This window comes from Morone saxatilis, unplaced genomic scaffold (assembly GCF_004916995.1).
Source record: "Morone saxatilis isolate NCDOM2014 unplaced genomic scaffold, NCSU_SB_2.0 Contig18, whole genome shotgun sequence".
Lineage (NCBI taxonomy): Eukaryota > Metazoa > Chordata > Actinopteri > Moronidae > Morone > Morone saxatilis.
Genome location: NW_023339740.1, coordinates 26,935,389 through 26,952,237, shown reverse-complemented (window position 1 = coordinate 26,952,237; position 16,849 = coordinate 26,935,389). Strand labels below are relative to the sequence as shown.

Below are 16,849 nucleotides of genomic sequence, written 5' to 3'. Positions count from 1 at the left end.
ATAAAATTTAATTGAATTGAATTACTAGTTCCTCCTAGTTAAATAGTCAGTTATTTGGTTAGCAAATTAGTTAGTTAGCAAGTTACTCAGTGGGCCAGGTAGTTATTTGCTTAGTTCATTTGTTAGCTAGTAGGTACGCTAATCAGTCATTTAGTTTGTTTGTCAGTTAGCTAGCTAGGTATTTAGTCAGTCAGTCAGGTAATTATATTCTTAGTCAATAAGTTAGCCAGTAACTTAGGTAAGTCAGTCAGTTAGTCAGTTATCCCGCTAGCTACATAGTCAGGCAGGTATTTTGTTTGCCAGTTAGCTAGCTAGGTAGATAGATAGTCAGGTACATAGTCAGTTTTGCTTAGTTAATAAGTCAGTCAGTTAATTACTCAGCCATTTAGTTTGCCAGTAAGCTAGCTAAGTAGTTAGCTAGTTAGTTAGGTAGTTACTGTATTTCAAATTGGTTGCACCAGAGTGATGAATTTAGTATTTTAGGCTGCAGAGGTCAAAAATCTATCTTTCTGCTTTCAACATCAGAGTTCACAGCACAGGTAGATTGCTAAAGACTGATTAACTGTATAATGTGTAACGATGTTCACCTTCCATCCATCTACCTCTCCCACTCGCTCTCCCTCCCCCATATCCTATACTTACTGTATCTAACCTCTTTACATATTCATATGTTTCTGACTCTTCCTCAGTGTCTGTAAAATGTGTCTGTACCTGCAGGTCAGTTCCAGGCAGGCCAGTTTCAGCCAGCTATTCGAGTTGCCGACCTCCTCCAACACATCACCCAGATGAAATGTGGACAGGGTTATGGTTTCAAGGAAGAATATGAGGTGAATAGACACACACACACATACATAGGTTTATAATGACAACAACAGTAAAATAGGCATCTATCTTTAGATTGACAACATTACAAGCAGCTATTAGTAAGAAGGTCGAGGGGCTGCAGCTACAGCACCCAGATAATAGGTATAATAAAATGTTTGTGTGATCCCAGAATGTACAAATATAACTGCTCGTAAAACAGAGAGAGACAGATTTTCTTTTATAATAAGCACATGGGTATTGTGAAGCCCTAAACTGGACTGGCACCATGTCTGGGGTGTATCCTTGCCTCTTGTTAAGTGCAAGACGGGATATGCTTAAGCTGCCCCCTCGACCCTAAATAGAAGCTAGCAGGGGCACTGCAAAGTTTCTAACAATCAAAAGCAGGTTTGACTGAAAATTGATTTAATTGCACCACTACAAACATGGGAACACAGTAAATGGGATACTCTTTTGCCTTGAGGTGGCGTGTCATGTCTCAATCAATCAAATTCAAAGTCATTTGCATAAGAAAATAGTTAAGTCTTTAGATTTTCCTGTAGAATAATATTCAAGTGTTTCCCAGGGCACAGGTTATCAGTTTCCCATTTAAGATTCAATGAATAACTTCAAAACAAAATAAATAAATGCATCTCCAGCTGTATAGCTGGGTAATGCGGCATCCATATTCCTCTCTTTTCCTAGTGTCACTTCCTAGTTGTGTGTGTGTGTGTGTGTGTGTGTGTGTGTGCGCGTGCGCATGCCTGCATGTGTGTGTATGTATACTGAATGTATTTGTGTGTGAATAAGAGAATTTGTGGGATTAGTGTTGTTTTTATGAGGAAGGACGACTTATCAATTATTAACTCTTTGCCTCATCAATATTGATGATTAGAAAAACAAACAGGCAGACAGTAAAACAAACTTTCTGTCCCTTACTTTCTCTTCTCCCAGTTTCTCTTTCTTTCTTTTTATTTGTTTCTTTCTTGGTACATTTTTTTCTTTCCAGAATGTCATCACCAGTTTTATACATATATATTTTTCTTTTGCAAGGTTGTTTCTTCTCGTTCATCATTCCCTTTGTTCTCTCCTTCTTTCTCCTCCCCCAGTTACCATTTGTCCTCTCCTTTGCTCTGCTTAAATTATACTTTCTTCCTTTATTTTGCTTACATCGTGTTTCACTCCAGTAGTATTTTTTACTCTCTCATTCCATTCCTGTTTATTCTTCTCTTCTGTTCATCCCATCCCATTTATCTGCCTTTTCCTTATTACTACCTCCCAGCCCATTCTCTGTCTTTATACATGAGCCCTTGTTTTTTTTTTTACTTCGTCTTTCTCTCTCAGCCTGGGCTGACTGTTTATTTAGAGCACAGTTTATCACAAACAGACATTTTTACAATCATTCTTTGTCATGGGCGCTCTACCGTGGGATCATTTTCCTTCCAAATCCTCATTCCCTCGCTTTCATTCATTTATCCCTGTACCAAAACCTTCTTCCTTCCTGTCTTTATTCTTCCTTCATTTGCTTTGTCTCTGCTGCTGGAAATGAATCTTTGAAAAGACACAAGGAAGAGTCCGTCTCTCTCTATCTTCTTCTCCCTCCCGCCCTCAAAAGAACGAATATTTTCTATTACCAACTCTGCATGCGTGTTGAAAATTGTCCCTCCGTGATGCCGTACGTTATATTTTCATTTGCTTCCTGTCATTTTGGTTTATACCCACTGATACGTTTCAGGGGAGAGCAAATGTGATTTATTCTCTAGGGTACGTGTGTGTGTGTGAGAGAGAGAGTGTATGTGTGTGTGTGTGTGAGAGAGAGAGAGAAAGAGGCAGAGAATGGAACTTTATTACTAGCGCTGGTAGCTGCCACCTGTCACTAACAGCTTATGAAGAAAGACATACACTGAGCAGTATACATAAACACATATTATTCAAACAACATGTATATTATTACACTCTGTCTCTGTCTGTTTAAAAGTTTGTGTGTGTGAATAAAACTGGATGCTTACAATGCGTCTGTGGTGGAGTGTTTGTCCAGTTATGTCCAAGAGCACTTTGCATATGTGCGTATGTGTGTGTCCACCACCACACCCCATATGGTGTCTTCTTGTCCTCGTCTGCGTGTGATGTGACCTCCAGTGTCGAAGCCCATTACCCCGACTAACACCGACAGCAGCTACACTGTCAACATGCCGCTCCCCATTGGGATTACATTTTTTTGCATTTAAAGGAATATCCTGCATTGTTTGATTCAAGATTCAAGAAGCTTTATTTATCTAACTGAGCGCTGAGTACATACAATATAATAAGTTCTTATATCAAATGACAACATGGGGGGCTGTGTCAGTGGTAGCCACAGATTTAGTATTGAAATGTACTTTTTTAGAATTGTATATATGGTCCAAACTTTCTCCAGCTGATATTCTGTGAAACTAGATTTATTGTGGAGAACAAACGTGCTGGAAGGCCAACATGTTTCAGTCTGAGAGTTTTTAAATATATTTATTTGAATCATTGTTACCATTATTGCAGGAAAGAAAACTGAAGTGCCCACTCACTGGTACAACAGAGGCACTATGTGTTTGTTTGTGTGTGTGTGTGTGTGTGTGTGTGTGTTTCCCGTCCTCTCTCCACCCACCAAACTGTCTGTTTTTATATAGAATATTAATAATTCCAAAATTCAGATGAGAGGAGTTTGATTAAGACTATTTTTTAATTTCTTCAGGTTAAGAAAGTGCCACCAACCCACACCTTATGCAAATGTACAGGCACATGCACACACACACACACGTATGCGTAACACTCCTACAGACGCCTCCTACCTTAAAAGTAAAGAAAAAAATGTTTTTTTCTGTCTAGATTACGTAAATGAATATATGCAATACAGAAAAATCACACACACACACATACAGTTCATACACACACAAACACACACAGGCACACACTGTTGCGCCCATATGCCACTTTAAAAGAATCCATTTTCTGCTTGACTGAGCGATAAGTTTAGGTGTCTGTTTCTGTCACAGTGCATTTGTATAGTATAGTGTGTGTGTGTGTGTGGGTGGGTGTGTATGTAGGTCATATCACTGTCTGAAAGTAAAAGCTGTTGTCTGGTCTTCTTAAGCCCTTAATGGACTCAAAAAGGACTGTTCACTTGTCCCTATAGAGAGAATGACTGTGTGTGGGTATGTGTGTGTGTGTGGGTGTGTGTGTGTGTGAGTGTGACCTCTTCCAGTCTTTTATAAGGGTTGCTCTAAAATAGTTCAGTGTCCATATGGCGACCTTTGTGAGTTGGGGTTTGGTTGCTTAAGCACAAGCTCAAGAGTGATCTTACACACACTCACAAACACATTTTGTTATTATGAACACGTGGGACATGCACACATATAAGTGCATGACAAATTGTTATACATTTTCAAGCACTCACAACTATCTATAGTAAGTGTGTATAGGGAAATGTGTACTGGATATGTCTTTTTCATTATATAAAGTCCATGCATGCACACACATGAACACACATACATGCACAGTTTGTCCTTGCTATGTTTTGTAAGTCACAAAGGCCAACATCACACCAGGGAGAGAGGGCAATCTCTCTTCTCTCCTCCAATAAAATATTGACAGAATATTCTCTTTCAGACCAAACCATACGAACAATTTTTCATTTCAGACATGCAGGAATATTTTCTTTTTCCATCCACTGTCAGTAATTTTTAATTTAGTGTACAAATTCAAGCGCATTATCTCTGCCAATACAGTTGGAAGGGGGTTATGTTTTCATCGTAAGTGTCCCACAGTTACCTGGTCAAAGGATAAACGTACCTGATTGGGATTGTTGGGTCTGGGATTTCTCCCATTAGAATATTTCTGGCCTTAACATCTGTGCTCACATGCTATTTGGAAGGTCAAACATTTTGTACATTCAACTGTGCCATTGAGCAGCACTGCTTATATATACTTTTATAAGAGAAAATGACCAGGGAAACTAACAATAAAGGAAGTAAGTGAAGAGTTCTTCAGAGTCTGTAGAGGAGAAACGGACCTTGCACTTAGCTAAGTAACATCTAGATCCACTATTATACTCATTGCAACTACTCTTGGTATTACTTTCACATTAACTTAGACCTCTGGTCTCTGACCACTTTTGCAGTGAAAGTGAAACTAATTTGAGCTGTTTTTCATACCACTTGTAGAAAGTAGAAGAAAGCAGTCAATCATAAGAATGACAATAAGAAATCACACAATAAGTAAGTAAAAAAAAAGATTTAAATTAGTTTTGAAAGACCAGTTTGTAAGATTTAGTGAATTTTCAGATTGCGACCATTTGAAAATAGCTCAGGCTTCCAAGTGTGTAGAAGAAACTAAGGTTGCCCCAAAAACTCGCGACAAATGTGGAAGACCCTAGCCAGTGTTTGGTTTGTTAGTTTTGGGCTGTAAAACAGGACTTGCTCCAACTGTAGATAAATACGGCTCATTCTAAGGTAACAAAAACAATTCTTTTTTTCAAATGATTATACATGAAATTAAAACATACCTATGAATATTATATTCCATTTATGGCAATAGATCTTCCTAAATGTAACACACTGGACCTTTAAATATATTTTACATGATGAATTTGAATTAAAAACTTCTGGGCGAGCAGCTTTTTTATTTGTCTCTTTTAGTTTTAGAAAGTTAAATCACACGTGACCTCCCTGCAAGCTGTGCCATCTTCTGAAAACTCTAAAAACTCAGAGTTCTGTTATGTTTCAGCCATAATACACTGAGTGCCCTGAGTGGTAAAGAGTATGGTCTGTTGCAAACTATCAGTTGATTGTCTTTTCATTAATATTCATGGTGCTGTTTTAACTTCTGCCTGCCCATGTGTCCGTGTACAAGCTCTGGGCATCAGGCCATATGTGCATGCATATTTCTGTGTGTTCAATGACCTCATATTGAAACTATTGTGGTGTGTGTGTGTGTGTGTCGTGTGTGTGTGTGTACACCTGTGCACATGTATGTTCAGGCCCTGGCGGAGGGACAGACGGCGCCCTGGGAAACGGCCAAGAAAGATGAGAACCGCAACAAGAATCGCTATGGCAACATCATCGCTTGTAAGTACTGCAATGACTCAAATGGACTACTCCTACAGTAGTTTTTGCTGAAAATGGTTTTGATTTAATTTAGCTATAACTTGGCTGGCTTGGTGTGCTGTGGTGTGGTTTAGTCCAGTTTGGGTTGGTTCTGTATTGTCTATTTCAACTAATCTCTTTTAGTACTTGTTGGTCTTGTCTGGTTTGGTTTGGACTGATTCATTTGGTGCGAGCTAAATTGCTTTTTTCCCTCAATTGGGCTTTAGTTAGATGAGCTTGACTGACTTTAATTTAGTTAATTGGTTTGGTGTGTTTTAGATTTCATGGCTGTTTTCTGTTTCATGCTGTAGTGCCAGGTACTGGATAAAGAGACCTTCCGTCAGCTTCAGGATACAGCTCTTTACCTCTGTTCCAGCAACTGTCTGCCTCGCTGAAGTGTCCTTCAGCGAGGCAGAGTCACTAACTGACTCCCCCCGGCTCTGGGTGCGCCCTACTGTTGGACGTAACCACCCGCTGAGAGCCAGATGCCAGCAGAATGTGGTCTTGAATCAGTCAGGATACACTGAGCAGAACGTTTTTAAGAGATGATAACATTTTTTTTGAACATTTGACAGTCTCACTATCTCACTTCGATCAATGCAAAACAATATGTTTAATTGAAAATAAGATATACATATGCAAATGTAATAAGATCCCTTCTTTTTCAGAATGTTATATCAAAGTCCATTCAAACTAATTCCCTAAACTTCTGTAAGTCAGATACAGAAAACTACTGTGGCAAAAATAACTTTCAGTTTGCAGAGGGATTTTATTTCAATCCTGCTTGATGATCAAAGCCTGCAGCCTCTATTTTATGCAGAGGGACTTTTGTCAAAATTAAGCCTTATTTTTGAGCAAAGACAGGTTGCTGTAATGATGTGCAGAGTGAGGCATGTTCTGAATGTAGCGTATCTGTTCGGCCATTAGAGTGTGAATTAGCATGTGAATGTGATGCTGTGTCAAGTGTTTGCTATGATTTTGTGTGCACTAATGACGTCTTGTCTGATTGTATGTTCTGTAGATGTGTGTGTGTATACTTGTTATCTTGTACAAGGCAACTTCAGGCCTCTATTTAGCATAGAACAATAGAAGCAGATTGTATGGTTGAAATGTTATTGAATGGTTTAGGGATGTGTATGTGTGTGAATGTGTGTGTGCGTATTTGTATGTGTGTCTATGCCATTGGACCCACATGCACATACCTGACCAGTATGATCCAAATAATTGCGCCTGTGTGCTTAGATTTTTGTAATTCGAGTGTGTGTGTGTTTGCAAGCACAGATCCGTGTGTATGTACTCGTCTCATTATGAGGGTTTAGATGTCAAGGCAAAGACACTGCACTAACCTGAAGGTTTTAAAATGAAACATTGTGCTGAAATGAAATAGCCTGTCAAGGACTTGATAGCCAACAGGAATTATGATAAATTTGCTATTAGTACAAATCCTTTAATTACAAGGGCCTGGTAATGGAAACTGTCCATCTTGCTTGCTGTGATTGTACAAAGGCTCATTTCTTGAGAAAATGTTTTAAAAGCCCCCCAGGGACACGACTTTGTGCGCTGTCTTTATTAGAAGGAAATGTGGTGAGACAGGCAGACCGACTGGCTGCAGCTAAACTTTAAATATAGGTAAAAGGGTCTTCTGTCTTTTCCTTCCGTCAGCTTGAACTTTAATTCCCCTTTTGAAACAGTGGATTTGCTTAATAATAATAGCATGAATTCTCTCTTACACACACTGCTCTGCGTATGGGGCTGGGTTGCCTTGCCCCCAGCGCTAAACGTAACACTTTCCTAAACAATAAAGGTACTGTACTGTAACTTCAATGCATATTAGGATATAGGTTATACTTTCACTAGAGCCCAACTGATATGATATTTCTGAGTCCAATACCAATTTTAGAGGGGGAAAATTCACAGATTAGCAATATGGAGGACGATAAAATGAATGAACTTTTTCTATGTGGATTGTGCACCAATTTTGTACCGATATGACTATGGAAAGGTACTCAGAAGAATGCATTTTTCATATTGGTGCCTATCGAACACCAATACCATACCGTTTTATCTGTGACAGGCTTATATCGTCGATATATATCGGGCAGGCTCTGATTTTCACAGAGACATGACTTGTTTCAGAGCCATTGAATCTATACTGATCCACTACATGGTAAACATGTGACAATACGACATATATTCCATGAGACCAACGACTTAACCCTGGTGTTTTCAGTAGCAGGTAGCAAGTAGCTTGTTCCACTGAGCATCAACAGCTTGATGGATGCTTCACCAGTCAGTAAACAGTGGTAAATTGTTTAAGTGAGGATGTGACTCACTGCTTCTTGAAACACTGGAGATAGCTATTGAAAACCAAGCAATAGGCCAAAAATGTTGCATGCTTCTGCAACTCTGCGATGCATTCCCCACCTCAAACTGACACAGTAACCAATTTCAGTGATAAGTTTGAGAGCAATTGCATGTTTTTTGAATATTCAACACAAGTCTCCAGTTTGAAAACAGAAAAAAAAATCAAAGAAAATGGCAACACTCTAAGTGGCAGCAGGAAGGGTTTGTGTTTAAGTCTCACAGAAGACAGGGTTCAAATTAAATCTAGTGGTTAAAGTCGGATCTAGTTGACTGGAAAGTCATTTTGGTCTCCATCCATTGACAGCACCTCTAACCCAAGCAAATGCTCATTGAGCCTCGGCAGAACCAAGGGAGCTAAATTTATGGCCTGGCTTTGCAAGACTTAAACCAACACCCAAGATCTGACCATAAAAATCCCCTCAGAGGAAGCTGTGATAATCTTTCTATCCTTGTGAGGACATTTGACTCCCTGTGACTTCTTTGTCACACTCATCTTTCTCTTTCTCACACACACACCAACACATACTTTTCACTACCCCTCTCTCTGTCTCCCTCCCTCTCTCTCTCGTGCAGTTTGGAAAGGGCTGATTTGAGTTGAAGTGTTAACACTCTTCCTCCGGCCATCTGCCAAACACAAACGGTGGATGCCATGTTTGAAATCCCTTCAGCACACTGAATAAATGTTAATCTACCAGCCTCCTGTCCTCCCATCTCCTCACCGCTTCCCCTCCTCTCCCATCGCTCACTTACATTCCCAGCTTTCTTTCCTCCCCCTCATCTTGTTTCCTTCCCTCTCTGAACTTTTACTTCCCCCTCCTCTTTTGACCTCTTTCTTCTTCCTTCATCTACAATCTTATTTTCATTTCTGTCTTTTCTCACCAATCACACTCTTTTCACCTTCCTGCTCTTCTTTTTTATCCTTCTTTTGCTCCATCCTTAGCTTTTTCCCCTCTCATCCCTCATTCACTCTTGTCCACCACCTCCCTCTCCTTTTTTCTCATTGTCCCATGTCTTTTCATCTCAACTCTCCTTTCCTTGAAATTTTAACCTCCTTAAATCCTCCTCTTCTCTTCCATTTTTACTCTCACACATCTCCCTTTTACTTCCCTTATGCCTCTCTCATCTTCTTAACTTTTTCTCGCCTTTCCTTTCTTTCTTTTCTCTCCTTTCCTGTGCTCTCTATCCATCCATTCATCCTGTCTGATTACCTCTGACAGAATATGGGTTGAGGCAAAGCGCAGTAGTGTTTCCTCATTACAGGCATCTGTCTGCTTCTATTTCCTCCTCCCTCCCCTCCTTCCCCTCTTCTTAGTTTCTTTTTCTCCTTCTTTTTTCTTCTCCTTCTCAGCCCTCGGTTCATAGAACAACCTTCCCATATGGTCATTTATAATTCAACAGAAGCATGCCTTCAAAATAAACAAAATTTATTGGCAAGCATTAACATATGTGGAAAGAGGGGGCGTGCATGCTTGTGAGTAACTATATGTGTGTGTGTGTGTGTGTATAGGTGTGTGTGTTATCAAAGAGTGTTAAGGTGATGTGGTGTGCTTTTTTTTTTGTTACATTGGTCTTCATGTGCACTCCTACACAGCATATTTGTTTGTTCGTGTTTTGTCTATGTTATCCCGCCAGTTAGCTAGCGCTTTTGCAATGCAATATTCATACTCTCAACTCACAGTTGTAATATTATTTTCAATGAGGCTCAGCACTGTCAAGACAGCTTGCTATTGGTCAGTGGCACACATTAACATGTCAACATTCACCAAAGTAAAAACTCTACGTGGAACATTCACATGGATGGATTTTGCTTCCTTAAAACGGATCATCTGTTTGCAGAAGTTCCATTGTAATTGTTTTTTGTTTTAAATCCTTGTGTGAATGGACCTTTAGCCTACAACGCTCTTTACTGAAAAAACAATCCCACTGTCTAAAAAAAAGCAGTATTAAAGATTAGACACGTTAGTTAAGTTAGGCAAGAAAGCATTGTAGGAATTTTCATTGCAGTTTTTATTTTGCAGAAAACTCTTCTGAATATTCTTCCTGACTGCTGAGAACAAGCTGACAGCTTGCCGTGGGTTGATTATTGTGGAGACAAGTTTAAAGTATAATGTCAAATGTTTCAATTTAAAATGAAGTTATATAATGGGTCAACAAGCTTCTATTTCACTCTCTAAAATGTAAATGTTTCTCTCTTTTCTCTCTGCTGTTTAGACAGCATAACATGCATTCTAAAGTCACCATGGTGTTTATATAATATAACATTCAGAAACAGTCTGTCTAACCTGCACATTTGTAATGATCATTGATTTCCTCATCGATTTCTTCAAACTGCTTCTGGGATTACTGCACAATGAACCAGAGAAAAGTCAAAGGCTTTCCTTATTGAGTAGAGTACATTTCTCTCAGACAAGCAGTCTATTGCCTTTATGTCTTTGAGTCATTTAACTCTGGAGAATTTTGATTCCCTTCACCCCTCTAAGCTTCTACCAAAAACAATATGCCTTCCCAAATATAGATATACCCACATTTCTTTTGCATGCTTGAGCAAAATTGCTGCACTTTTGCTCCCCAATAGGAGTGGATTGAAAACTCAACAACTTATCGGCTGATAGAAATAACTCATACATAACTTATATTAGTATTTTGTTGAGAGTTTGAGAAACAGGTGCAACAGTTCTCTCCCTTCCCTCATTTGCCTTCAATGTCTTTTTTTGCCTCTCATTATTTAGTTATGTTTAGAGTAAATGCATGCAACATTTTAGAAGCAACGCATTAGAGTCACAAATCAACACAAGGAAACATTCTTGGTTATGTCAAAGCTGTATGACTCTGTCCCTGACATTCTGGTTTTGAAGATTTGAGATGAATCAATCAAGAGTCTGAGATGGCACATAAACACACACACAAGCACACAGGCTAATGAACAGCTACTGCCCATATGCTTTGGTTGTTTGTAGACATAAGAAAAGGACACTTAAATTCAGCAGTTAAGGTAAAAATCTGCTTCATGTCCTTTATACATCTTTCATCTTCCCTGTATCTCTTTGTCTCCCCCTTTCTCATGTTTATTTTCTCCGTAAGTCCCCCGTATGTCTGTCCTCCTCTCCCTTGATGTCCCCTCTCTCTGTCTCGGACTTCCTTTGTGAATCTATTCATTATTTCCACTCTGTTCTACCTCTCTCCCCTCTTCACCTATTCTTTTCATCTTTTTCCCTCACTTCTTTGACCTCCCATTACTACTTCTTCTTTGCCTGGCTCTGCTGTCTTGAATCTCTTCCTTCCTCTCTTTCTCTAATACACATGCACACACTCACCCCAGAGCCCTCTTTCCATTCACTAATGTGTACCGGTGTTCAGGTGAATGAGAATCATTACACAGGCTGTCAGTCTTTGCCAGGCGGTGTTACTACGCACACACACCCTTCACCCAGTGTTACACCTCCAAGCATCGCTGGCATAATCAGTATCCCCTCCTGCATCGTGTTGTTTCTCATTACAGCAGAGGTTATGTGCATGGTTGAGTGTGTGTGTGTGTGTTAGAGAGAGAGAAAGAGAACAAGAAAGGGTGAGGGCATCTTGTTTCAGTGAATGTGTATGTGTTTCTATGTGAAACAAAGGAAGGAAGGTTTTGAAAACAAGCACAACCGTTTGTGTTTTTGTGTGTGTCTGTGAGTGTGTGTGTCTGTGAGTGTGTGTTAGCTTTATTTGCAGCTGACTCCCCTCCTCCTCTCTTATCCACTCTGGCACTGATTCTCAACACGTCTGCCGAGCTGCTCTGAAGTCAGAACGCCAACAACTCCTCTGAAGTGTTTGACCAAAGAACCACAACAAATATTAGCATCCCCCAAGCTGTCACACACACACACACACACACACACAGTTATACAAATAAACACACATATACAAATGAACACACACTCTGTATGCCCGTGGTAGAACATATTAATTCAGTGACTAAGAAAGTCTATACCTGCAATGTACACACTCACACACATACATGTACCGCTCCACACTCAGGCTTATACAGATCACAGCGGTCTAGTCTGTGCTTGATTGCTTGAAGCAGTGTAGCACTGCTGTGATATTGTTCCACCTGCAGCCTTACAGGAAGAAGGATTTGTGATTTGTTTTTTGGAAATGTATGTTCTCCTTTCTCATGGCAAACAGTATTGCAAATGTCTAATTTTGATATAAATATATATTGCTCATATATACAACACATTAAATTATAATTATAATAATAATAATAATAATAATAATAATAAGAGTATACTCTGAAACAGATGGTACTTTATCGTGTGGGAGAGAGACTTAAACAATAAATGTAGTGTTGTCCTGACCTGCATAATTAGTTTTATTTTTAAGCCAATAAGGATTTTCTGAAAATGGTGACAAAGTATTATATAGATTGTTGTAGTTAGCAATACATAGAAGCATTATTAGCTGCATGTAGTAAAAAGTAAAGAGAATGACCCTTTTTCAGAGTTCACACTGAACAAAGTATGTGGACACAGCAAACATTAGGCCCATATAGTTCAGTATGTCATTCCAAAACCATGTGGCCTCCACTCTTCTGGGAATGCTGTCCACATCATTTTTAAACCTGGCTGCAGGAACTGAAAGGAAAAAGGTTTTTTCAAACTGTTGCCACAAAGCTGAAAGTATGCAATTTCGTGTTGATTTGGTCGTACTTTCCACCACTGAGTAGGCATCCATTTTCCTTATGCTGATCCATCTACTTTGAAAAGAAATTCTGGTTGCTGTAATGTAAAAAAACAAAAAAAACAAGAAACAAACAGGAAGAAAATGATTCTCAAAAGGAAAGACTGATTACGCTTGCAAGCTCCCCCACCACCAGATGATGAATTGGTTTGTGTTGCAGCTCCCAGCGGGGGGGAAGCACACAGATAATGGTGATAATGAGGCTGATTTTTAACGCCAGCCACGGTATTATTGATACTTTTGACGGTGATTGCTGTTAATCATTGTTCCTCTTCAGAAGCGGTTGGGGGTAACAAAGACACAGTAATAACAATACATGAAGAACTTTGATGCTGATTTTTAACAATTAATATTTATCGCCCAAAAAAACAAGCGTCGGGTGGTGGAGGGAGACAGTGAAGTAATGATTTTAACCATGATTGTGTTTTTAATTAGAAGGTAGAAGGATTATGAGTGATTATAGTTCATATTTCTAAAACTTCAGGGGGTTGACAATTGGATATTCGTTGATAGCTGGTAATGACGAGCAGTGATCATTAACAGTGTGTGATAATTGATTGTTGATGAATTAATCAGAATTAATGAGATATACTGCTGTCTAGACATTTATAAGATACCCACTGAAGAGGGATTGTATCTTTCTTTTCAGGCACCCATCCAGTCAGAGCACATACCCTTCTCCTAAACTCCTGTGGTAATAAGGCAGTGATGTGGATCATCAGGCTGCTGTTGTGATGTTTCATTTCAGATTTCTGCTTTTTAACGAAAAATGACACACAGGAGCAAGCTGTGCTCGGCTCCACTAATTCACTTCTCATGTACCTAATGAGTCGCTGTGTGCTATCATACCACCACTTATATGCAGATAACTTTTCCCTCTCCGTCTGGCACATGAATGGCCCGCTGCAGGCGAACATGTAGTGCCATTAGACTGAAGAGAGGATGTTCCTCGGACAATCAGAAATGGCACACTAATGAGGAGAGAGAGTATCTGTTGGTCAGTGGAAAGAAGATGATTTGCAGTAAGAAAGGCTAGCAGGATATATGTCTGAGGACCACATGCTAATAAGTGTTTCAGTTTGCTCTGTCCTAATTTGTTATTTACTTAACTGTGAGTGGAGTTAACTGCATGGATCAGCTTTGATATTGGACATACAGACAGGAAAGTTTGTTTGTTTATTTTTACATATCTGCCTTAGTGTCTTCAAGGTGATTCATATACTGTATGTCCTGTGTGATGGTTAAGGAAGGAGGAGACAGCGGGTAAAGAGCAGAGGTAGAGGTTCATCAAGTCACATATGGGAGAGGGTGTGTGCTGCTTGTGGGTTGAGGGTCTAATGATACAGGGTTCCATATGTTGTACAGATTGTAAAGTCCTTTGAGACAAATTTGTGGGTTTGTGCTAAGAAAATGGAAGTGACTGAACTTGGATAAGTGGAAAGGGCAAAAAGCACATCTGGGTAGTCGACATGTATAATGACACTGTGCAAACTGGGACTATATTTGCTAGAGTTTGATGGCAGTGGCTTTCATTGGTTCTTCAGTACGTATGTCCTCAATTGGGCATTGGTGAAGTGTTATTCTACTAAATTTTAGACCATCATCCTTGCAGAATTAAGTATTTGAGATTATTGGTGTTATAACATTCCTGTGGAATATTCACTACATTGTAGTTTGTATCAGTTTTGCTGCATTCACTAAACCCTGTGGTGCCAAAGACAGCAGGTTAGGGCTTTAAAGTTAAATATAGTTGCAGTTGTTGTGATCTGGATGAGTAAATCCATGCTTCTTTAACTGAACCGTACCATCGCAATACCACTAGTGTCTACAAGATTATTAGTGATATCATAGTAAAATTCAAGTTTTCTTCTTGGACAAAATGGATGCCAGACACATCTATTTCTCATTTTCCAAATTAGTTTTGCCTTAGTGAAAGCTACTATAGTTAAGTGTTACGATACACTGATTTAGTTCTGCTGTGTAACTTTAAAGTGTAAAGAGGTTGCAGCTCTTTCTTCCCCTCCACCCTTCGCTCTCTCTCTCTCAGTTTTTCTCCCAACAGCTTTCAAACAGCTGGAAACAGCATCTTGAGGTGTGTGTTTGTGTGTGCAAGTGTGTGTGTAAGTCGACAACATTTCTGAGTTGTTTGACACATCAGCTGCAGGGAACTCTGGTCTTAATAGGCTATTACACACTATAATACCCTCCAACACACACACACACACGTACGTGCAGATATGCAAACTGACACAGAAGCACCACACACACGCGCACACACACACACACGCATACATATGCTGACACTGGGACACACACATCACTTGAACATTGAAACACTCCTGGAATACTTTCAGAAACGCACACGAAACCATTTCAACACACATCCTACAGATGTTCCAGAACATACGAGCATACAGGGAAGTGAAGAAAGACACACTTTAACACACTTACACGCTACTCAGTCTCTCTCACACACACACTTACACTCAATCACACATGCTATTAAATTCCCTAATGCCTTGAGCCAGGCTGACAGCGGAGTGTGTGCCGTGAGTGAGTTGAGCTCCATAGGGAGTTAACTGATTAAGTATATCTGTGACAGACACAATCCCTGCTTAGTGGGCTACTGAAAAAGGAGGCGAGAAGAGCAGGAGGAGGAGGAGCAGAGAGGAGATGAGAGGGAAGGAGAGGATAGATGAGTAAAACATCTTGTTCAGCAGTTTCAACTTGCTACTGTGAGCGCTTTTTGCTTGTCTGTGAAATACCAGCTCCATCTGTTTGTATGGACATTAAACAGAGTTGTGCCAGTGTTGGTGGTGTAGTTCACAAGCAACTTTATGTTTCTGTACATGTAATTGTAAGTACTTGTGCTTTATGGAATACAACTACCACCAAATACCTCTGAGCATATAGCTAATTCCATTTTAACCATTATTAAAATAAATAAAAGAAGAATCAAAGGGAGAGGGGATATCATTATAAAGGGGAAGTGTGAGGCTGTATTTTAGTCGCAGAAATCTCCCATCATGCATCTAGTCTGCATTAGTGCCACTGTGAAATGGTATATTATCTACCCTAGTCTCTCTCCAGCATTGTAAAATAAAACCTAATGGGCATATTGAAGTGTTAAATTCTTCTCTCTCCAAGAGCAAGCTCTGTTACACTTTCTTGCACTTTTCAGGCAACTGGCAAGACAATGGAATATAAAAGAGGCAGTAAGTAGAGGTTTTAACTGCCTCATAGCTCAAATGACCATAATATATCTGCAAGAGCTTGATAAGGTTTTTGTTCGATATCAATGACCCAGCAATTACTTTGTCCAGCACTCTTGAAAATACAAACCTAAGCCACCAGTTTCAGTCACTTCACGTTTCAGCGGCCAAGTTCTTTTCCCAAACCACAAAGGCTTTGTCATACTTCTCTATGTTTGATTTTCACTTGACATTTCATGCTTACTTCCATAACAAATCCTATTTCTTATCAAATAAGCAACAAATTGACATTATGGTTAAATTATGTGCGGTGGAAATATCAGGGTGTAGGGTTAGGGTCCAAAAGTCTCAAGTTGCAGTTGTTGAGAAGCAAGACGAACCTTGCTGGTCTCTAATTCGTAGTTCAGTAAAGGTCATAGATCTTTTAAATGTCCAAATATGATCCGAGCTGGGCCATTTGGGATAGAAGAATTTTATTAGTACTGTTTTCAGTGGAGGATTTCAGCATTGTATAACCCAAGTACTTCTTAAATGTCTTTTTGCCTCATCAAGCGAGAGCAATCTTGGGTAGACACTGGCCTTATAAAGCAATAAAAAGGCAGCATATGTCATGGTACTAGATAGATAGATAGATAG

General features: G+C 39.5%; 1 protein-coding gene across 1 annotated transcript in view; it reads left to right on the top strand.

The window, feature by feature from the left end:
* ptprt (protein tyrosine phosphatase receptor type T) overlaps positions 1-16,849 on the top strand; it is a 307,757-nt gene that overhangs the window by 248,856 nt on the left and 42,052 nt on the right. The window contains exons 22-23 of the mRNA XM_035662487.1: positions 718-827; positions 5,810-5,897. Of these exons, the coding sequence (XP_035518380.1) occupies positions 718-827; positions 5,810-5,897 (198 nt within the window). The remainder of the gene's footprint in view (positions 1-717; positions 828-5,809; positions 5,898-16,849) is intronic.